Below are 23,169 nucleotides of genomic sequence, written 5' to 3'. Positions count from 1 at the left end.
CAGCCATTCCAGCAACGTGTTTTCTGTTTTGTTTTCTTTTTCTTTTCTTTCTGTGCATGCTGCAAAAGAGCTAAAAGTTCTTCCCTCACAGCTTTGAGATCCTTGGATGTTTGAACTGGGAGGGTCCTCAGAGATCTGATTCCAGCCATCACATCCAATGGATGCCCAGTGGGGAACAGAGAGACTAGCTTGAAGGAACACTGTAAGGTCCTGTGGGACAAGCAGGGTGTCTGATGGTGACTGGGGGCACCTTGACTGACAGAAGCAGAGGCCTCTGTGGCCCCAGGACCTGGGGACGTGGGTCCACACTATGCACTGCCAGCCACTACCCCTAGCATCCGCCTCCAAACCTTCTTCTTTGCCGAAGACTGCTTTCAATTAGAGGAGTTAACGATGTCTTGCTTTCAAAGGGTTTTTTAAATCCAGTTTATCTTCCACCCACACACGATGTACACAAAGGCGGGGAGATGGAGGGAGAACAGGAGGAGCGGGAGTTCTGGTATTTTCCCACACAGGGGAGATGCCATGAGGTTTCTATTGAATTTCACTTTTACAGATTTACATGCCCTTTTGTCAATCACAGGAGGGAGGAAGTGCTCGTCAAACCTCTAGCCCATCCTCTCCAATTTCCTCTTTCAATCCAAAGGGGCCTGGGAATGGGCCTCATAGAAAAAGAGACGAAAGGACTAGGGAGGGGGGTGTGTGGGGGTGCAGGCTGACAATAACAACACACAGAAGTGCAGAAGTGCGCGCACGCACACACACAAACGCTCCCCAGGCAGCGTTTCAGAATATTTCTCCTTAGGCCACATTTTAACCTCAGGCTTGCAGGTCCAATGCCAAGTTCTTTCTCCAAGAATTGCAAGGTTGCAAGGGATGGGCAGAGTTCCTTGATTTTGAGGACTGCAGGAGGGGAAGCCTGTGTGGGGCCTCGGGAGACCGGGACACAGAGTGGTCCAGGTGAGACAAAGCCACCTCTGTACAGCTGGCTTGGCAGTTCCCTAGAGAACATGCTTCTCCCTCCTCAGAGCTCCTGTGGGGAGGAAAAGGACACCAACTCTTAAAGACGGCCCCCAGTCCTGGAGCTGCCCTTGTGTTATCTGTCTTCTCTGGCCTCATAATAACCCTGAAGAATAAGTATTTTTTGTCCCTATTTTAGAGATAAGGACTCTGACGTTTGGGAGGCACTGGTCACTCCTCTATGGCTGATGGGTCAAAACCAAGTGGTCTGACTCAAAGTCTGTCCCCTTCCCACCCTGTGGCTGGACTTTCAGAGAACGCCTGGTCCTGCCCTTTGTGCAACACACCGCACTGTGGTTTCTGGCCTGTCCATCTGTGTCTGCACGTGAGCTCCGAGAAATCGCCTGATTTATCTCTCCTTTTCATTGGTGTGTAGTGCAGGTCACTGGGCAGGGCCCCACGAACGTTGCCGATGTGGAATCCATGTGGCTTTTCCAAGGCTGTCCATGCGGTTCAGGGGTGACGTACTTGACCCAGATGCCCAGGTCTCTGTAGGCCTAGACCAATGTCCAGCGGAGATGGTAATGATCATCTGGTGCAGGGGAGGCACCAGGAGATCCTTTACTCACTCATGAACACAAGAAGGCATTGCAGCCAGATTCGTCCACCACCCAGGCTCACATGGCAATAAGCATGCGGGTGGCAATGATACGACCAGATTCACAGGAACTTCTCTCATTAGTATAATGCACTCCGGAGCCTGTTTCATTCCATTATTTCATTTAATCTCAGAAGCCACCCTATGAGAAATGGAGGCTGAGAGCTAAAGCCAGTGCAATGACCCTTGAGCCCACTGGACCCATTGGGGCAACACATGGGACCAGCGCAGCCATTCCCCCTTCTCTTGCCAGGAACAGACGGCATTAAACAGCACATGCTGTTCCCTCGAGTGTAGACCTCTGAATCCATCTGAACAAAACATTACAGTGAGTCACTTGAGATCAGTCAGGACCGGCCAGGAGGTGAACCTATTTGCAATCCTTGAACTTGGCTGTTAGACTTGGTTGCCTTATTTGTCACAGCTTCAGCACTAAGAGCAGAGGAAGGCCTAAAGTGGGCACTACGCAAACATTTAGTTGAATAAAGAAGGAACTCATAACTGTTATTGATCCTTTACGATCTATCAGGCTCGCCAACACGTGCTCCACACGCCTTGTCTCCATTCAGGCCACACGAACACAGTCAACCCAAATGTTCCAATGCACGTTCAGGGCCTGTTTCACCGGCTGTGGTCCTCTCCTGCCTGGGTTCCTCTTTCCACTCCTGTGCCCATCCAGACCTCCTTCCTATGCCCCTTATCTCTTATTTCAAACGGATGTGTACTTTCTGAACATGAAGAAACTTTAAGAGCAACCAAGGGTTAACATTACACAACTCATACACACACACCTTCAATCCTCTCCTCCAAACTCCTTTCCACACATTTAATAGTGAGCAAGACACACACACACACACACAGAGACAGAGACAGAGGGAGGAAAAAGAGCCAGGCTGTCTTTACCGACCATGAGAAATTATCATCACTCTCCCTAGACCCCAGAGCAGCTTTCCCCTTTGATGCCTGCCTTAAAAAGATAGACGGGAGGGGGAGGGCTGGATTGTCTTTCTTTCAATTTCAGGATTTATCATTTGGCCTGGACAGACAATCAAGCAAAGAAGCATGTCCTACATATTGGGCGGGTATAAGGAGTTCTGGAAATAGCAGCAGCAGCCCTCAGGGCCTCCACCCAGGAGACCCTTCCAGATAAGATAACCTGGCGTTAGATGCCCTCCAGCCCTGGGGCTGAGCTCTGGGCGATTCGCGCCTTGCTGCCCCCACGGTCTGTCCTTAGCAAGTCAGGCACTTCATACTCCTTAGGGGTCTAGTCCCGGCCTGCACTTCCCCCACATGTCTGGAATCCCGTGGTTTGGGGTGCAAACTTCTGGCCTGATCTGATGGTCACAGAGAAGAAACCCAGGCCTTCAAGGGGAAAGGAGCAAGGAAATCACTTAAGACATCACTGTTCTACAGCATGCGAACATCTTTCCAGGGTGGAAACTCAATTTCTTAGAAAAGAAGTGGGTCAGAGTCATGGAATTGACTCTTGGGGACCACTCATTCAAGGGCTTCGTTTCACAGACAGAGGCCCAGAATTGCTAGGGGACAGAAATCAGATGTCCCAACTTTCTTCTACGGGAAATGTTTGTGCAAGAGGCCTGAGAAACTGTCCATGATAAGTGGAAAAAACAAAGTATTTTCTTTGCCAACACTTAAACCAGCACCTATGTTCCCAGCACAGACGCTGACCTTCTTGTGCAAGACAGGAGCCACTGTCCTCACTTCCTGTACAGGTGACGTGCCTAACGCTCAGAGGGGATGAATAGCATCCTTACACCTCCCCTGTCAGGAATATGAAGTCTGGGTCTGATTCCTGCTGGTGTCACTGCAAGTCCACCTCGTATTACACAGATGAGGAAAACTGAGGCCCACCCAGTGTAACTGGTGATCCTGAGAAAGGCCTCGTGTCATTGCAAAAGGGAGATCGGTGTCACCCATTTTCAGACAGGAAAACTGAGGCCAAGGGAGAGGAAGAGAAATCATCATGGCAGTGGTTGTGATAATCAAAATAAGGGCACTGATCACCCACTGACGTGTATGAAGTGTCAGTTCTCACCACTCCACCCCACGGGGTCAGCACCCGCTCCCCAGCTCTCAGACAGCAGAGCCGGGCCTCGGGCCGTGCGCATCGCCGGAACCCAGACACCCGTTCTGAGGAGGGGCTGGGCAGGGGGCTCGGGCTCCTCCAGCTAGTAAATCCTCTAACAAGAGGGAGTGATTAGTGTCGGATGTGGCGGTCGGCTTTTGTGCTGCTGACAACTCGTCCCTTTAAAGGCCTGGCGGGTTCCTTTCACACGGGCCCTCCGCAGGCCTGCTCCCCGTCTCCGTAATTACGCCGTTCACCAGTCACCCAGGCCCGCCTCTGAACTCCTGACCCAGCAGTGAAAGACTGGGGATCTCATTACTAATCTCTTAAGCCACCTAGTCCTTCAAAATACATCCATTTAAGTTGGAGGCCAAGGCTTTGGGGGTGGGAGCCAGAGAGAGGGAAAGTCCAGCGCAGGGACTTCTCATGACACAGCCGTGTTCCTGCTCTGGGGCCCGGGGCCAGAGCCACAGGGCAGCTGGCCTGGTTGTCCGGCTCAGGGCAGGGCAGGCCTTGCTGAGGCTCAGGACTGGGCTCAGAGACCAAGCCTTTGCACAGAAAGGGCATCTGGGCCCACCTGTTTGTAATTTCAGGGGTGAGGGTAGGGGATGAGGCCTATGCTTGTTTTAATTATTATTATTGTTGTTGAAAAGGAAGGGAAAAAAATGAGCAGAAACTGCTAACATCTGGAGGCTGCTGTCCAGCTTACGTAATCTCCCACAGCAGAGGAGGAACATGGGATCCCCAGCCAGATGGTCCGTGGGTGACTTCACGGCACACGTGTCTCCTCCGACAGTAAGATGCTGACAGGGTTAGGAAAGTGGGTTTTGAGACCCTCTTAAAATTCTTTAGGGGTGAGGGACAGGGGTTCAGGGGCTCCCAGAGATGTGTTTTCTTTTGGAAGACTCAGATTTTTTTCTAGCCAAAGATCAAATTTTTCTTATATTTCTCTCTCATGAACTCATTCATTCATTCATGCATTCATTCAATACACATTTACATAGCACTTCTGAGTTCGGCTGTTTATCCTCCATGGTCTACATGAGGACAATGGACCCCAGAGTGGGGGAAAAAGGGCATTACATATAAAATTCCTTCTCCCAAATAGCTCCCAGGCCCACGGGGGATGAGGTGGAGGGTAAACGCTTGTGCAAACACTCATACAATGCGGTGGGTTCTGTGTTCGAGGTCCGTGCAGGCTGAGGGAAGGGCACGGAAAAGAAAGTTCCTGGGCCATCTCTGCCCAAGGGCCAGGTCTGAAATGCAAAATCTTAATGTCAAGCAGGCTCTGGAGAGCAGGGGCTGGAGAAAAAAAAGGCAAGAGAAGGGGAAAAACTGGGCCACAGCTGAGCCATGACAAACCCAGTTTCCCAGATGATGTCAACAGCAGAGGCATGAAGGATAATGTTCGAGATGTAGAATCTTGCTGCAAACACAGTTCTGAGCACATTGTTTTTTTGAAAACACATCGCTAATGTTCTGTGTTTCCAAATCTCTTAAAAAAATTTTTGTACTGAAAGCAATTAATGACATTTCTTGAATTCTAGGTCAGGACATACATATGGCAGCATTGATCAGAAAGGTACTGTTAGCTTCAACCAGAATACTCACTCCACTCTGGACTGAAACCCAGAGATCATGCCAACAGGAACTGAAAATCCTGAGGTGTCTGGACATGAATCCTGAAGCATCGTGATGTTGATTTCAGTGCCCAGAGGCCCTGTCAGTTCTAGAGAAGTATGCTGAGTGTGGAAACACTTCCAGTTCTAGACTAGAATGCCGGGGTGCCATGATTCCAGAACAGGACCAGCAATGCTGTCTGCTATAAACCCAGCACCCAAAACCGCCCATGTAGAGAATCAGATATCAAAGACACATATCCAGTTAGCTTTACTCTAAACTGCTCTCCCTACTGGCTCTAGAGTGGAACCAGGAAACACAGCCAACTCGGGAGCAAAGCACTGAAACACGGAAACCTCCAACACCAGCTCAGAGCTACTCGGACTGAAGCAGGGTGTCTCAGGAGGCCTCCAGACTTCTTCTGGGCCTACTCTGGGAGCCCTGAGATGTTCATGGATTAGTCAGGAAAGTGGGGACCACAGCCAAGCTTGGTGACTGGTCACCAAAACCCTTGGTTAAGAAGAGTTGAACAGTGGTTAAATGGCAGTCTTGACCACATGCCTATTCAAGAAAGGTCAGAGGAGTGATTTTTCACTTAAAAACATCTGTGTTAAAAGAACACGACTTTCTCAAGTTCATAAAACTAGGAGTTTCCAGGTTTGTTTGTTTGTTTGTTTCTTCTCTCTTCTTGCCCTTCCTCCTCTTCTGTTTTCCTAATAAAGATCTGTGTGTTCCAAATTGTGACCAAAACGAGGTATGAGTCACCTTACCTGGAGGGAGCCCCCTCAATGCCAATATGCTCACGCAGAGTGCCTTGTCCCTGGGTTCTGCCCTTCACTGTGGACCTCAGGGTTTCCTGATCCCTCATAACCCTAGTAACCGAGTGACTGCCTCTCTCCTCTGCTTTTGAAGAGCAGACAGTCCTCCTGCCAGGGCTGCCTCCAGTGTGATTTCTCCTCGTAAGAGGCTCCAAAGAATGCAATGCACTGACGTACGCAAGGGACAAGAGGACAGGGGTTGCTGATGCCTTTAATGGTGTCCTGCTGACCTTCCAGCTCAAATAAGGGCTCTTATTCTTAAGGACAAGGTTGGCATTTCTATCTCTTCCAGATTTCAGATGGAAGGAAAGTGATCATGTTATGCAAACTGGGGGTTTGCCCACCAAACACTCACTGAACACTTCTGACTTATATGTCCACCACCCCATGAAAGATTCCTCTGAGGGACAGAGACCTTCTGTAGTGATGCTTTCCCCCAGGACCACCCTTGGCCAAGGTAGCAGACATCTGCAAACACGCAGGGTGTTGAAGCAGCTGTTCTAAGAAGCGGTCCACGGGAACCGTCCCAGCAGGATCTGGGATCCACAATCTGATCTCCTCAACAATCCTGCACCTGCCACTTTCCTGAACTTTCCACGAGTGGTGAAAGTCACATGTATGTTACAGCTAAAGGGATAAGGGCTGGAACCTCAGCTTCTGCCACTGATTGTCACCATGACTGTGAATGCTTCACAAATTCCTCCCCTGCAAAACGAGATGATGGGACTTACTTTGGAGGGCTGTTGCCAGGATTCAAAGGGCTCTTGCGAATGCCAAGTGTTTACACAGCAGTGCACGCCAGAAACACAGTTAACATTTCCCTCCTTTCTTCCTGGCTCTAGAGGAAGACAGTCCTCGGTTCAAATTCTAGATTTCCCTGCCCCACCTCTAGGCTGGCTGTAGAAATTTGGGTAAGTTACTTAACTCTTGTGAGTTTCAGTTTACTCCTCTGTAAACCATGAAAGTTAGTGGCAGGTGTAAACATGCTAAAACAGCGTGCAAGTCTGGGGAGAGGTCTTGCCGCGGAGCAGCTCCCGTGAGAGCCAGGCCATTCACACAACGCTCGTCATATTACCAACTGTTGTTATTCCTATCGCGGCACTGGTGTTCCTGTCAATATTGCTGAGTCATTCCTCTCCTCTCCCCCTTAATTCTATACTCCTCTTCCCCTCTCACCCTACCTCCCCTTCCTCCCTTCTTTCTCTTGATCCTTCGTGCTCTCCTTGGCTGGGTCTCTCACTAGAAAACCTGAAGGGAAACCACACACTCTCAAGCCAGAAAGACAGCCCTTTATGTTTCCATCAGGCTCTGCAGAAATCTAGTCACAGGAACACCCCCGAGACCTTCATCTTTCCCTCATTAATAAGAGGCAAAAGGGGAGAGCCTGTTTCCTGGGGTCCAGCCTCCAGAAGCCGTTTCCTACTCTCTGTGCAAAATGTGCCGATTGGGTCGTAAATACTGACTGTGTGCCTACAGTGTGCCAGGTCCTGTTCTTAATCTTGGAACACACAGCAGAGGCCACATGAAAACAACACTGAAGCCCCCTGTCCTTGTGTCAGTAAGCCTCCGGAGGGGTGGTGGGATCGCGGAGGCACAGACCAGCAGACAGAGTCCAAGGCCGGGGCTCAGAGCGGGCTTTCAGGAGGCGGGCTCTGCTTCCCCGGGCTCACGCGGCGCCACTCGCCTCACCTATAACACAGCACGTGAACCAAGGGACTTAAGAAGACCCTGCTCACTCTGGTCACCTATTGTGTTAACCTGGCCACTTAAGGGAATCATTTATAGACACTGATTTGTCTACGTAAGCCGATCATAAAGGAGACATGAGTCAGCAGAATCTATTTCCAACAGCATCATTCAGTGAATCAATAAACATTCTCTGAGTACTCTCCAGGCAGCAAACCCTGTGCCAGGCACTGGAAATACAAGGTGCAAGATGGAGCCCAAATCCTTAGTGGTCCATGGGCCATTGGGCATGAAAAGCCATGGACATAGGAAAATGCAAACTAAAAGGCAGCTTATGTCAGGTTATTGGATGATTCCAGAAGTGCTATGTGATATCGAAGAAGGTGGGCTATTCACAGGCGGGGTGGTCAGAGGAGGCCACGAGGAAGAGGTGCTGTTGGAGGCAGACCCTGAAGGATAGGTGAGCTTCAACGAAGTGGATGAGCAAATGATGGTGTTTCCAGGCGGAAGAAACAGAAACTCCAAGGCCTGCCTGGGATGCCTCTGTTGAGTAACGGGGTGTGAAGAAAAGCTGGTAGAGGTTGTGGAAAGCCTCACCTGCTAAGGCTCTTGGATTTTATAGGCCATGGGGAACAATATGGAAACCTTCACAGGTGAGGGTTCCCCGAGACCAGTATTTACTGTGAATCATGGAAAATGTACTCTGAAAGGAAAAATCCTCCAATGAGGATATGTGCGGACTTAAAAGATTAAAGGCAAGGTATCACAAAAAGATTAGATTGTCATATTTCACTCTGGAAATGAGAGAACGGCTATTAAAAAAATAATTCTTGGGAAAAGTGGTGTGCAAGCTGGAACGTGCATGGGCTGTGGAGAATTGGCTTTACTCCTGTTTCAGGGGAGGAGGGGACCCTGTGTGGACCTTTGCTTCCCCACCTGTGAAATGGGAACATGGTTCTTACTACATAGATTGGTTATAAGGATTTAATGCAATAACTGAATTGAATAAAGGATTTAATGCAATAACTGAATTGAATAAATGCAGATAGCAGTTATTATAGGCCAAGCAATGTTGCAGGTGCTTTGTGGGTGCTCTCTTCTGGAATACTCACCATCGCCACCTGATTTTCCTATTTTACAGATGTGGAAACTGAGGCTCAGAAAGACTAGGTTAACTTGCCCAGATCTCACCACAGGTGGCAGCACTGGAATGTGACAGACTCTAGACCAGCTCCAAGAGAGTAGCTCATTATCTCCATGTAGCTATTTGATTTTAAACTAATTAAAATGAGAAGTTCAGTTCCTCAGTTTCCTGAGCCACATCTCAAGGGTTCTACACAATGGTCAGCTAGAGGCTACGGTGCCAACACAGAGCACTTCCATCGTCACCAAAAGGACTACTGGACAGCTGGCATGGAGCCCGGGCTCTCAACACCGACACAATTCTGCCTTCTCTGGAACATAAACCCCTGACCATAGCTCCCCGACCACAGCTCAGTTTACCACCTTCCTTGCCCTGCCCTGCTCTGCTCTTCCCGCACCTCTCTGACCCAGACAGCTGCGTTGCAGACTTGGGCATCACCCCAGAATCCACATTCCTGAAAGCGGTATCCTGCCAGCAGACCAACTCTGTCCCAAATTCATGCCTCTCTCCCAGGTTGGAGGGAAATGCGGACATCAGCCAAGCCTCCCCTTCCACCAGCTGCATATATGGGTCCAGTTTGGGGAATTTCCTAGGGTGCACAGGAGCCCCAGGGAAATCTTTGTTGGACCACCCTGGCACAGAAGCATGCCTCTCAGCACGGATGCTTTTCACGTGCCTCTCTGAGCCCACCTCTTCCTGAAAAATGAACATGCACACATATACCTAGGACCTCCTGGCATTTGGATCTGGCTGAAGAACTAGGTGAGTTTTAAGTAACCTGGGGCTGGGGTGGTAGAGAGGACAGAGGCCCTTTTTGGTCCGGTTCTATAGATGGACACATCCACGGTAATTTAAAAAGTAAGGATGTTGGGATGGAGGGTGGAGGGTAGGGGGCTTGAAAAACAAATGCAAACACAACAAAACCAACATCCTGTGCACAAGCAACCCCCAGCTCCCCTCAGAACCCCGTCCTTTGGGCCTGGCTTGAGAAAGTTTACTTCCAGACTTCGCGAAATGAGCATGTGGTTTTGGGGACAGAATCCAGCACCGCCAAGGCAGCAGGCTCGGCAAGCCCGCCCGGCTGTTGCTTCCTAAGAGCATGACGGTTTCGGAGGGCGAACGCTGTTTACATATTTGACATGTTTCTTGGGTACAGGACATGAAACTAAATTACACAGTGAGGGCCGTGCTGGCTCAACACCGGTGTCCCCACTTAAAACAACAACAATAATTAAAAAAAGAAAAGAAGAGAAAAATGAGAGGCAAGAATGGAGAGGGATCTCGAGGGAGCCTGAGTGGATGACAGGGATGGAAGGAAGGAGTCTGGTCCTGGATGGATGAGGAGGGAGAGAGGACGTGGAGAGTGAGGGTGACAAGGTGGCAGCGGGTCAGGCTTGAAGAAGCAGGGAAGACACAGGCCTCGGAATCCTCCTGGAGGGGCCGCGGAGAGGATTGGCAGGGCTGTGTCCCTCTCTCTCTGCGGAGAGCCAGTGGAAGCAGCCCCAAACCACAAAGCCTTGCCTGTTCCTGGGCTTCAGGACAGGAGTCCACTGGCAAGGCGGAGCCTTCCCTGATCCACGTGGCACCTTCCCCAGTAACCCACACGTGTCTGCCGCAGCTGCTGGGTGCCTGTTCGCGCCCACCCCTCCCCCTCGACGTCCAGCCCCTAAGGGTGACTCCCTGTGTCCACGTAGCAGAGCAGTTTGCTACACTTCTTCTCTTCTTCTTAGAAGTCCGTTTCTGTGTTCCCCCTCCTCCCTGGACACTACAGACTGCTTGAGGGCAGTGGTTGGCTTACTCATCTCAATCTCAACCCACTGCTGAAAAGGATGCTTTGGACACAGTAGGTTCACAATAAGATTACAGTGGGTTTTGAATCCAAATATCAAAATCATTTCGTAACAGATAGGGGATGGAGGGGTTTAGGGAAGTTATTTAATCAAAGCCAAGTATTAATTAAGTGGAGGAAGACCAGAGACTCAGAAAGTCTCTCTGCTTATATTTCTGTGCCCCAAAAAGTGTCCCTTTAAAAACAACAACACAAAACTCAATGGTTCCTAATCGAGTTCTGCACTTGCTAAAACTACAGGCAGAAAGAAGCATTTCTTTAAAATGTTTCTGTTGCTATCAGAAAACAAACCACATTTGTGGATCAGCTTCTCATCCTGGACAAGCACCTGCCATGTGGATGCCATTACTCATGTTTCCTGGATAAGAGACTGGGTAAGGTCACAGAGAACTGGCCTGCCTGAAGGGACGGGGCTGAAAGCTGGTGGACTCTGGAACTGGAGGCCAGCTTGACCTGATCATAAATCTCATTTTTTTCCCCTGTGAAACTTCTGTCACTCAAGAGTTTCGAGGGGCCAGTCATGGCATCTGGCATTTCGTAAGTTTGAATAAATATCAAAAGAGTGAATGAGTCAAGGGGGGAAGGAAGAAGAGGAGGTTGGAAGGGGAGTCTGGGAGATTCCTTCGCTGGGGTTCTGAAAAATTTGGTAGATTCAAAGTCCCTCCGAGTCCACATTTCCATGACAAGTTCAAGGCATTACAGCCACCAGCGCAGGGGGCTCCTTTCTGGTGCAGGAGCTGGTTTTACTCTCCTGGAGGGAGTTCTGGGTGCCCCACACCAATGGGACAGGCTGTAACAGACCATGGGACTTGCTGTTCTGTCTCCTTAGATGACTCACACATGTGCTCTTGAAAAATTATTCAGAAACCACCAGGAGAAAGCAGATCCCTTGGGTATCTGGGAAAACTGCTTGGAATCTTCTCTGACATTCTGGCACAGTCCCTTGGCCTCCCTCATTCCTCCACCACCGGCAGATGCCGCCCCATTTCACCAGCGAGAAGACTTGCACGCTCTGGTGAAGGGACTTCCATCGAAGGGACCAACCCTAGGAGTGACCTCAGCACTGAGTGTTGAGCCCACGACTGCCCTCTGCCCATCAGAGAACCGCTCGTCCATGCAAAACTTTGCAGTGGGGCTGTTTCAATGTAATACCACGAGCGAGTGCAAGAAAAGAAAAAGTACCAGAAAGAGTGGCAAGGGTGAGACGGTGCATCTCCCTCACTGAAGGCAACTCTTCATCTGCAGAGACGAGACGTGAAACTTCCAGTCTCATGATGTGCTTCAAAACCCTCGTACAGGGTCAGACATACAGGAGGTGTTTGATCGACGTCACTCAGCTTCCTCAAATGAACATCTGATTCTGCTAGTCCCCCGCTTAAAACCTCAGAGAAGTTCTCCATCACACTCAGAATACAGTGTACATTTCAAGGATCTGAAGGACATCCTCGCATCATTTTCACAGCACATCTCTCTTGATTTTCCCCGTATTTCTTATTGGCCTTTTGTTGGATGTCTGTCTGTCTGTCTCTCCCCTCCCTTGGTCTCTGTCTCTCCCTCTGACATTCTCCTCCATCCACACCCCCTCTCCTATCCCAGCTTATCCTCCTGGTCACAACCCAGCAATCACTCCTATAGAACAAGTCTCCCCCCTGTCCCCTAGGTTCCCCTGTCCCAGCTCTTCCCATCCTGCACTGTAGGAGCCTGCAGAAAGATTTCTTACCCTTATGTCCAGAGAACCCAGTGGATGTCTGCTCCCTTCCTCTGGACACAAGGATGAAGAAGACACAGATAAACGGTCCCTGTTCTCCGGGCTGAGACTTGGTGGCCTGCAGTGAATGCACACGTCTTACGATTCCCTTACTGACATTTCAGGGTTTGCTATGTATGGCACATGGTTTGTGACAAGCCTGTAAATGAAGTAAAGTTTCCTCTTCCATCAACAAGTGTCCTGTTTGTGTTTTTCTTCATTTTCTCTCCTATAACCCAGAAGTAATTAGGTATGGGTCCAGAATCTAAGAAATCTTTTCTTTTTAAAAAAAAAAATACATTCAGGGTTTGGTAACTTAAAACTGAAGACAGAGATACAGGCAGCATGGCAGGACCAGTGGGGCAATATGTGGGGTCTTGGGGAGGGGGCTCCCGCTTTTCTGGTGTTCCTTAAATACACATGACATAAGAAAAGCTGCAAAAGACACCAGCTCTCCTTGCTTATTTTCCCATGTCAGTCGTGGAAGTAGGTGTGAGCTGCCTTGTCCTGCACCTGGGCTCCTGTGATGAACACAGCGGCCTGAATCCTGGGTCTGCCTCTGCCTCCGAGAAGGGTGGTCCCCCGGACTAGTCAGTCACTCAGCTCTCTGATCCTGACTGTCCCTAATCTGTGAAGTGAGAACAGCGATTCTTATAGCAGTTTAAGTAAGACTCAAGGAATCTGAGGCAGCGCCTGGATGAACTTGGTAAACGTTATTTTTACAATTTGTCCAGGACCTTCTGAAAGTGGGCAAAGGACTTTTCCATCCCTCCGTGCTGGCTTTCGTCCCTGCTGGCTGAGTAAGCTGATAGCAGTGCGGTTTCTTCCTCAGGGAAACTCCCTCTGAATCTCAGACTCTTGGGTCTTGGCTGCTATTTCTAGTTGGATACACCTCTCCAATGAAACAGTGAGCACTTGGAGGGCTGCGAAAGGACCAGCACATCTTTGGAGTGTCTCAAAATGCCTGGTACAGTCCTGACTGTGCAGGGAACATGAAACTCTGCTTACTCACCAACCAAAGGTTGAGCTTCTGTGCCGTGTGGGTCACAGTGGCCAGCTCTGGGGTGAGGGGTCCTAACATGAGTGGAAGAGGGAATTAACATTTGCACTACCCAGTAAAATGGAAAACCAACCAACCAACCAACAACAACCACCAAAACAGCATTCAGGTGCTTCCCCTGCTTACTCCCTTGACCTCCACCAAGTAGATGCTACTGTCCCCATTTTCTAGAGGAGAAAACTGAGGCTCCTGGAGGAACAACTTGCTCAAGATTCCCAAGCAAAAAGAGCAGCTAAGGAGGGCAGAGCCACCTCTGCACGATTTCCATGTCAACCCATCAATGCCCACGTGCTTTACCTGCTCACATTCCTCAGCGTAGGATGCACAGACACCTCTGTTTGATCGAATGAATAAGTGAGTTAATCCAGAAGGACAAACTGGGATTTGGATTTTAATAGAGGCACACAGTCTTATGGACATGCCAAGTGGGGTGGCAAAGAACGGATACGCCTAACCACAGGTTGGTGCAGCAAAGTCAGAGCACCAGTCACAAAGGAAGGAAGGAAAGAGATCGAGGTCTTGTCCACCTTCTAAGGCAGGAATCTCCTGTTCCATCACCAGCTCAGCCTGAGTGCCTGGTGATGGGGTGCTCCCTACACCACAAGGCACTCCAGCTCAGTGTGGATAGTTCTCATTCTTAGAAAGGTTTTCTTGACTTTGGCCCTGAAACAACAGCCCTGGAAATGCTTGGTCTAAATTTTACCCTCAAAGGATTAACCAAATAAATCGGTTGGTTGACTGAAGGTCTGTAATCCCTGGGAGAGCAGTGCACATTCCGAGAGTCTCAGTGTTTCCATTTCCTCCTTAGGCCACTGCAGAAGGTGGTGGGGGGGGGGGGGGGGGAGGAAATGGGCTTTGGTAGAAATGCTAGGGGGGGGGGTGGAATGAAGGAATATCTACATCTCATTTTGGCAGCCTATGGAGAAACGTGAAACACAGAGACAAAATGAGAACAAGACGAGATCTTTGCAAACACTTAAACCAAACCATGCTAAGATTCCCGGAAGAGAGATAACTCAATACTTTCAGTTTGTTTCCACTTCCCAGCACTTGAATTCCAGCTGGGCCAGGAAGGTGCACGGACAAAACACCCAAAGAATGTCTCTTACTATAGGGTGTTCAGCCCAACTGGCACAGCCAGGAAGTTTTGATACTTCTGGTAACATCTGGATGTAAGACTCAACATTCATGATGGAGTAGCTTAGCTCTGACCAAATTCGGGGATCTTGTTTGAAGAGAATGGACAGGAGAGGGTGGGAACTATTAAAGGGGAGGGCTCATACAGAAACGACAGCTGAAGCTTTCATCGTTTCCTAGACTCATCAAGCACGAGTGGGTGCTGTGCCTCTGCGGGAGCCCCGGTGAGAACCTGTCCTCTCATTCTGATGGGGCTGCTCCTGATGGCGTTCTCACACTAACGTCTCCCATGCTAACAAGGTCAGAGGTTGGGTCTTTAACCTCTTTGGTTTCTTTCGTGGGCTCCAGCACAGATTTAGGCACATAACTCTCCAATAAGCACCTGTATCTGTCATATTTACAGCATCAGGGGAAGGCAGAGAGTAGGACAAAACTGCTTTGTAAAGAGGAACTGGACATCACCGTGGTGATTTCATCACTCCCCAAGTTAACGGAGTGTCCCAGTGAATACCAGGGGACCAAGGAGCAGGGCCACCTAGACAGGAAGCAGGACCGCCTGGAGGCTGCAGGAGAACTCCAGCCCCTCACGGAGTGTGCACGGGAAGTCACACCACCGCTAAATGCCGTCCATCCACCATTCTTCCTGCTTGTTTCACGGTGATGTTTTGTAGGAATCTGGTTATTTCCAGCTCTTTGATAGGACGACATAGTCCCAGGCTCCCACTACCATCTTCCATGAGATCCTTTCAAGCCTAGACTTCCCACTCTAGGCTGGGTGACTTTGGGGAGACCACTCCACCTCCTAGTTTCTCCAAGGTAGGTAAAGACTCTTTCCTTGAAGAATGGTTGACTAAGAAGTGTGTATGAGGGTCCAGTGCGGTGGCTGCTGGACCTTGGCAACCACCGGTTCCCTCCCCGACTCCCCTCTCTGTGCTTTAGTACCCACTCTCTGGACCATTGTTCCTGTACAGCGAGTTCCTGTAGGATGTCCCTGTGTGTGTGTGCACGTGTGTGCACCTGTGTGTGTGTGAAAGAGACAGAAGGTTTACGGGAGGAGGAGGAGAAGTGTATAATTGCACTGGGAGAAGGTGAGGGGCACGTGGTGCATCTAAGAACCTCCCAGCTCCCTCTCTCAAGCCATCAACCTCTTCACCGGAGGTCCTGACAGGGTGAAAATTAACTACCAGCCTCCTCTAATCACCACACAAGGTAATGAGGGCCACGGTTAGACTTCCTCCTCCTCTCTGTTGTCAGAAAGGAGCTATGTTTACACTCCAGGAGGAGCCTTTACACAGAATTATGCAGGTTGTGTGTGTGTGGTGGTGACGGGGTGTGCGTGTGTGTACGCACATGTCCGCCTGTGCATGATGGGGGGCGATGTGTAAATGACTTCTAGGTATTTGCTTTCAGATGGGGAATGGGGGGGGGGACTTTTGTTCTGCCGGCCTCCAGGCCACCCTGCCCGGCCCTGCACCCAGACTGCACACACATCCCTCCCCTGACCCTGTATTCTCCAGTGAGCTGATCTCATTACGGCAAATTTAGTTACAGCTGAAGTCTCCTTGTAACAAAGATTATGTCCAAGCCCAGAGTAATGGAACCTAGTCGATTTCATTAAAATAAAATTGGTTACAATGAATAATTCAATAGGATGATTTTGTTTCCTCATCTCCTCTTTGTAGATCGAAGCGCTAGTATTTATAATGATTTTTTAAATTGGATTTTTGTTTAGGAAGAGATAATCACCCATGATTCCTGACAGCCCCCACCTTAAGAGATTGGAGTAATTGCTCTACGAAGTCTCTTTTCAAATGCTAAGATTGGAAAATTCTTTCTCTCCTTTTCTCACATTAGTAGCAATAACCTTTGAGTGGTTTTTGAAGCCCAGCTGCTACCTCGACTCTCGCTCATGCGAGATTCTGAGTGCGTTAATAATATCCTTGTTTCAATGATGTTTTTTTAAACATTTCTAGGAACTAGATGCCAGCGATGAATTTGGAATTCCTGGTCCTGTGGCTTGGGGCCCTCCTGTTCCTGAAGCAGGACACTGTGTGACAGGTGACTTGGGCATTTTCTCTTAGTGTTGTTCACTTGCCTGTTGTGTGTGTGCGTGTGTGTGTGTGGTCAATTAAATACACATCTCCTGAACGTCTAGTCATGGGGACACAGAGATGAAGAAAACCTCAAATCTGTTTTTAAAAAAACTAGCAGCCTAATGGGGAAGCCAGACACATCACCAGATAATTAGAGTTCAGAGCACGGGTGTAACCAAAGATGAACGCAGCAAGCACAGAGGCGGCACGGGGCAGGACGGGCCCCAGACAAGCATTCATTTATCCATTCATTCTTTCCTTCACTCCTGCACCAAGCTGGCACTGCACACGAGAAGCTGCCATTCCTCTCCATTCTCCGCGAGGCAGTCAGAAACAAACACGAATGAATAAATAAAGCATCTAATGCATGTAAACACAATCAGATAAACGAAAAAATAATCAAACAAGCACTACAACTTATAAATGAAGTCAGATTCGTCTTGTACCTCATCCAGTGATTTTCACTGGGCTGCAGGAGGAGGTCCCAACTCTCTTTCACCTAGAAACCAGGCTTCCCCTCCCTTGACCCTGAGTCTGGGAAGCGATACTAGACCGGAATGGCTAACGGCTCACCTGCCAGGCCGGGAGGCAGGCCCACCTCAGGAATGGCTACCGGGCCAGGCAGCAGGAAGCACTGAGTCGTGTCTCTGGGAAATGGGAGTCTCGGAAGAAGGCAGGTGCTTGCTCAGCAGGATAATTGGAAAGGGGGCTCTGGGGACAGCAGGGCCATCCCGAGAATCACATAAGCTCTGGTGGCCCCAGCACTCTTGCTCCCTCAACTAAGCTGACAGTTCCTTGGGGGAAGAACTCTGGAACATAAATAGTGCATTAAGGGACTGAGGAATGAGTCACAGCTTCTTAGGGTTGGGAAAGTCCTTGGAGATCACCCAGCTCAACCACCCTCTAATCTAAGGATGAGGAAAATGGGGCCCAGAGAGGTGGAAGACTAGTCCGAAGCCACACAGCAAACTCATCATGGCAGAGATACCGTTAAGTCACAGGAGACACAGCAAATTCATCATGGCAGGGATACCGTTAATTCACAGGAGAGTGTTCAAGCAGCACCAACTTGACACCCTCCCTGCCCAGAGTGAGACTTCTCCAGAAGAATCTGTTCCTACCCCACTGAATTCCAGTGGTATATCCAAAATGGAGCACCTTCCCCAAATACGAATTACAATGGGTAAGGAAACAGGAGGATGCTCATCACTGCCATCACATTACAGAAACATCACTGATATTTCTTGCCCTTAATCATTCCAGTCATGTCCAATCTCTGACAAACAGTATTTATGAGACCTTACAAGTACATTTGGTTAGAGATATGGTCCAGTGGCCATGTCCGATGACACTGCCCGTTGCGACGGGCCACCTTCGGGGCAGAGCAGAGATTCAGAATGTCTGCAGGAAACATCACACACGGCGGGGAGCTTACCTGGGATGCTGCTGGTTGGCCGATGATGACCCAGCCTGGGCACTGCTGGTCTTGATGCGATACGGAAGCATTGGATGCCCACTGATCCAGGAACCCCTGGGGCGTGTAGACACCACAGTCCTTGATGCTGGTTTTTTGTTCAAACTCCTCACATACCCCATCACCATCATGGAAATAGCACCGGCTGGGTTCATCTGCAGCAGACAGACAGAAAAGAGAGGGAACAGATTAGTCTTTGTTCTTTGGCCTCATCTATCATCAGCAGCTATGGAATCAGCAGATCATCCCCATCAAACCTATCACTGGCAGTCACAGCTGACAATCATTCAGTCTTTACAAAGAAGGAAATCTTGCTGTATGAGACAACATGGATGGATCTGGAGGACATTAATGACATTAAATAAGCTAGTCACACAAGGACAAATATTGTAGGATTCCACTTGTATGATGTATACAAGACAATTAAACTCACAGACGAGACAGTAGAATGGTAGTTGTCAAGGGCTGAGAGGAGGGGAGCATGCTCGAGATGTGAGAGTTGCAGTTCAGTGGGTATCAAGCCTCAGTTATGCAAGATGAGTAAGTTCTAGAGATCTGCTGTACTACGCTGTGATTATAGGTAGCAAAACTGTATGTACACTTAACATTTTTTTTAATGGGATAGATCTTGTATTACGTGACTACAGACAGACACATACTAAGTTAACACTTTCACCTTCATTATCCCAAGTGCACCCCACAGCAACTTTGTGAGGAAGATGTTACCATTTAAATTATTACTTTAGTCTTCCAGATTAGGAAACTAAGATCCTGCAGGTCTTTAATAATTTGCCCAAGGTGTGTGCATGCAGTGTGTGCATGCCAGGTCCTGGTTGCAAACTCAAAGATTTCACTTTCCAAGTTCTGGGTACGCTATCTGACACCACAGAACTTCACAAAGCTGAAAACTGAGGTTTATTTACCTGTAAAGAAGATTATAGTTTCACATGAAGAGTGAACCTTACGGGAGACCCTAGCTGCACTCCCAGGTCTGTAACTAAATTGCTCTGTTACTTTAGACAAATCTCTTTCCCTCTCTGGGCTGCATCGTCATAAAGGGGGTTAGACTAATGAGACTCCGGGAGCCCTTCCTGTCCAAGGCGCTGAGCTTCTAAGCACTTGTTGGATATCTTAGGTGTTTCAGTTAAAGGCCAAGTGAGTTCTCAAGCTCCCATGTAACTCATATCCCAGAGAGGAATTCTGCCTGGGACAATTTACAGCTGCAGCTGGCTGCAATGGTTCTCACACAGCTGCAAGAACAAAAATCACAGAAGCACAGAGCAAGCTGGATGCCTTCTATGTAGGTAGGAACTTTACAGGACATGTTTCTTGTTTTACTATAAAAACCATGCAAGGAGACATCTGGATGTAGCCACCCAAAAGAGATCACCCTGCCTGTCTTTTCATAACTCGAATGTCAGGTATTCTGTGCTGCTTTCCTAGCTCTTCTAGGAAAAGCAAAATACCCTCTCCTGCGTGGGTTCCTATTTTATAAAGATCCCCATCTGAACACCTATCACACTGCGCTGCCATCACGTTTACATGATAGCAGCTCCTTCGAAAGGCTGTGAGCTCCTTGAAATCCAGGTCCTATCCAGGGTTTTGGAGCGACCTTATAATTTATCATCCAAATAGTGCACTTTGAGAGTGAGAGAGATGCTAGTAAAACTCTGTCCAGGCAATCGGCACACATCCCGAGAAAATCTAAATATCGCAGAACGTGCAATCACCCCGAGGATACTGCTCGACCTAGGACATCCTTGCCCTATTCACTCCGGAATAATGGAGTGAAGCTCCATTTCCAACCAGGGTTTGGCTTCTGTCCCTAATATTAGCTATGGAGCTTTTGCACAATTATCTTCTCCGTTGATACAGAAATCATCATCCTAGCCAGGGCAACCTCTCAAGACACCCACAGAACTTTCATAAGAAATGGACATAAATGTGCTTCCTACATTCTAAAACAATAGTCAAGAGAAAAAGTGCTCTTCTCCTAAGGGTTCGATTTATTCCTAAGTGGCTGAATTGGACCAGCTTGTAAAAATTAGTACTCACTTGAAACACTTTCAAGCAGTATTTCCCCAAACAGAAAGAGCCTGGGTCAAGTAGAAATAAGACTTGGATTTCAACGATGCTGACTATCTGAAAAAAGGAGCCATTGATTTCAGGGGCCCCTTCCAAGCTCCAAAATCCCGTGTTTATTTCTGCAAACAGTTTACATAGTAAAATATTATCAAAAGAGCCAGAATAAGTCAATTCATTATATTTCAATTATTTAAGGATGAGTTTGAGCCAGCTGAGGACTCCAGTGATCAGTAGCCTGCCTGGCAGCTCAAGTTTGGAAAGAACACAGGCTTTCTCAGTAGCTCCACCTTCATGGCGACTGTGGCCAACTTACCTACAGTAAAACGTAGGCCCAGTCCGAGAGTGACCAGCCATCAATCCACACTTGACTCTTTAGAAACCCAATAAAGGGATTTGCAAAGGGCATAGATTTTGGCATCAGGCGAGATTCAAATCCCAACTCTGTCGTACACGAGTGGTACAGGGCTTGAACAAAATAACCTAATCTTTCTAAACTTCATTTCCCTCATTCAAAAAAAAAAAAAAAAAAGGAGACAATATTTACATAGCATTGTTGCAGTGATTCCATTCGATGAGGTGTATAATCCCATTTTATCTAGTGGAACATTGAGAGCCATAGGAGGTCGGGTCTGTTTCCAGATAACAGAGAGTTGGTGGCGGGGCTAGAAGGAGGAACCTGGCCTTCTTGTATCTAGCAGATAGATCTCCCCCACAACACACCATATCGACAGAATGATGAAGGCACCATCCTCTTCAGGATAAGATCATGGGGTCTCCTGACTCTTTGGTGCCACCTTTCTTCGCCTCCAACATGAAGACAAAAAGGGTAAGATGATCGTCAGATCACATACGATCTGTTCTCCAGGATAAGTTAATTCATCTCATCCAAAAGACCTCAGAGAGGGCAGGAATTAGGGCTGGAACTGAGCTCATATGAAGGCTGGTTTCTTCCTGATTATGTTTAAGACCTCAGTCTATCTGTCTGCTTAGAGCCAGCGGAACCTGGCGGTTCAGGTGGACAGGTAGAGGTCGAGGTGGACACAGGGAGGTAAATACGGACTTAGGCAATTGTACAAGGTATATAAGATACTTGCTGTACAGATGGGCAGAAGCAGAGTGAAAAGAGAGATAGGGAGTAGAGCTAAAGTGGAGGGAGGGGGAGACAGAGAGGGAGGGACGGGAAGAGAGAGGGGGAGGGGGAGGGGGGAGGGAGGGAGAGAGAGAGAGAGAGAGAGAAAGGGAAGGAGAACTGTTTTCTCCCTGACGGTTCTGCTGACAAAGCTACCGTGAGTCCCTTTTCTTGGAATAACATCCCTGCACTCTTCTATTCAGTTTCTCTTGCTACTAGGGAGACCAGGGGCCCTACAGCGGCATCTGCCAGTCTTCATCTGGGGAATTCTCTCTCCCTCTCTACCCCCAGGCCCCAAGCACTGAGGAAAGCAGGGAGAGGAACAGAATACAAATGTGCAGCCAGGAAAAACAAAGGCGGCAGCAACAAAACACTAAGACAAAACCAGCCTCCCTGTTCTCATCACACCCATTTACTCGGTGCTCCTCGAACACTTTATGCTGGGGGCTGAGCAGGTTGTAGGGGAAAGCATTTGAAGTCAATACCAAGGTCAAAATGAGGGCCCTGACACCTGCCTTCCACGTAATAGCTAGGTGGCGTTGATGATAATACGGCCCATTAGGAGGGGGTACTGTGAAAACCAGTATGTGTTGAATGAATGAATGAACAAGGAAAATTCAGCACCTGTGAGGCACATTCTCTTGTCCAAACAGAGTTGAGACTCTGTACCTTTTGAAAGATTTCTTTAGACTGGGTCTTGGGGTAAAGGGAGCAGGGCTGAGACACCGGTGGTGACTGGCTTCCAGTGGAATTGCACGGGGCAGTCTGATTTCTCCATCTCAGCCCTGTCCTCCCCTGACAGAAGGGAACTCCTCATTTCATATCCACTCCCTTTCAGGCAGTGACACAGTTACAAGTCTGTTCCATCCAGCTAGGGGACTCGATGTGGGTGGGGAGACACTGCCAAGTCCGTCTTCCCTGCGTGAGCTTTCAATTGCCAGAGACCTTCTTTTCCTTTTGGAAGAAATGAGCTCATCTCCGAGAGCCCAAGGCAGATGGACCCTGGGTAAGTGGACAGCCGCTTCTCATTGACTTAACTGCCAAGTGCCATCTGTCTGGGAGCATCAGGATGGAATCCCATGCCTCGGCTCTCCTGCAGCAGGTCCGGAGGACACGACTGGAGATGAGCAGGGATTGTCATCCCGATTCAAAAGCTTGGAAAGCCACACCTCAGGGTGGTGAGACAGGTTTACTTTAAATTACAAGCAAAGGCTGGCGTAGGAGCTATCGTTAAGCGTTCTCATCCCTGAAGTCAGAAACCCTGGATTCATTCAAACTCCTTATTTGTCCGTGATTAGTGGGTAAGCCTGGGCAGGTTATCTCAGCTCACTGCGCCTCAGTCTCCCCATCCTTAAGATGCAAACAAGGTTACCTTTTAGACTGCCTCAGTGAAGCGCTGGGTATGATCAAACAGCGTAACAGACTTGGGGATGGGACAGGGACATGAGTCTTAGGGGCACAGGGCTCATTAGCAACAAGGGCAGTGGTGGGATGAGGCAGGGGTTGGAGGAGAAGGCTTCTCTATTAGATTTCTACTTTGATGTACCCAGACCTAGATCCTAAGGACTCTTCAAGGAGAAAAATGACTGAAGACAGCGCACAGGTTATTTTCAATATAAATAG

General features: G+C 48.8%; 1 protein-coding gene across 1 annotated transcript in view; it reads right to left on the bottom strand.

Moving 5' to 3' along the window:
- PAPPA (pappalysin 1) overlaps positions 1 to 23,169 on the bottom strand; it is a 230,519-nt gene that overhangs the window by 73,616 nt on the left and 133,734 nt on the right. The window contains exon 10 of the mRNA XM_032478289.1: positions 18,294 to 18,487. Within this exon, the coding sequence (XP_032334180.1) occupies positions 18,294 to 18,487 (194 nt within the window). The remainder of the gene's footprint in view (positions 1 to 18,293; positions 18,488 to 23,169) is intronic.

The sequence above is a fragment of the Camelus ferus genome, chromosome 4 (genome assembly GCF_009834535.1).
Source record: "Camelus ferus isolate YT-003-E chromosome 4, BCGSAC_Cfer_1.0, whole genome shotgun sequence".
Taxonomy (NCBI): domain Eukaryota; kingdom Metazoa; phylum Chordata; class Mammalia; order Artiodactyla; family Camelidae; genus Camelus; species Camelus ferus.
This window is presented reverse-complemented; position numbering and strand designations above follow the sequence as displayed.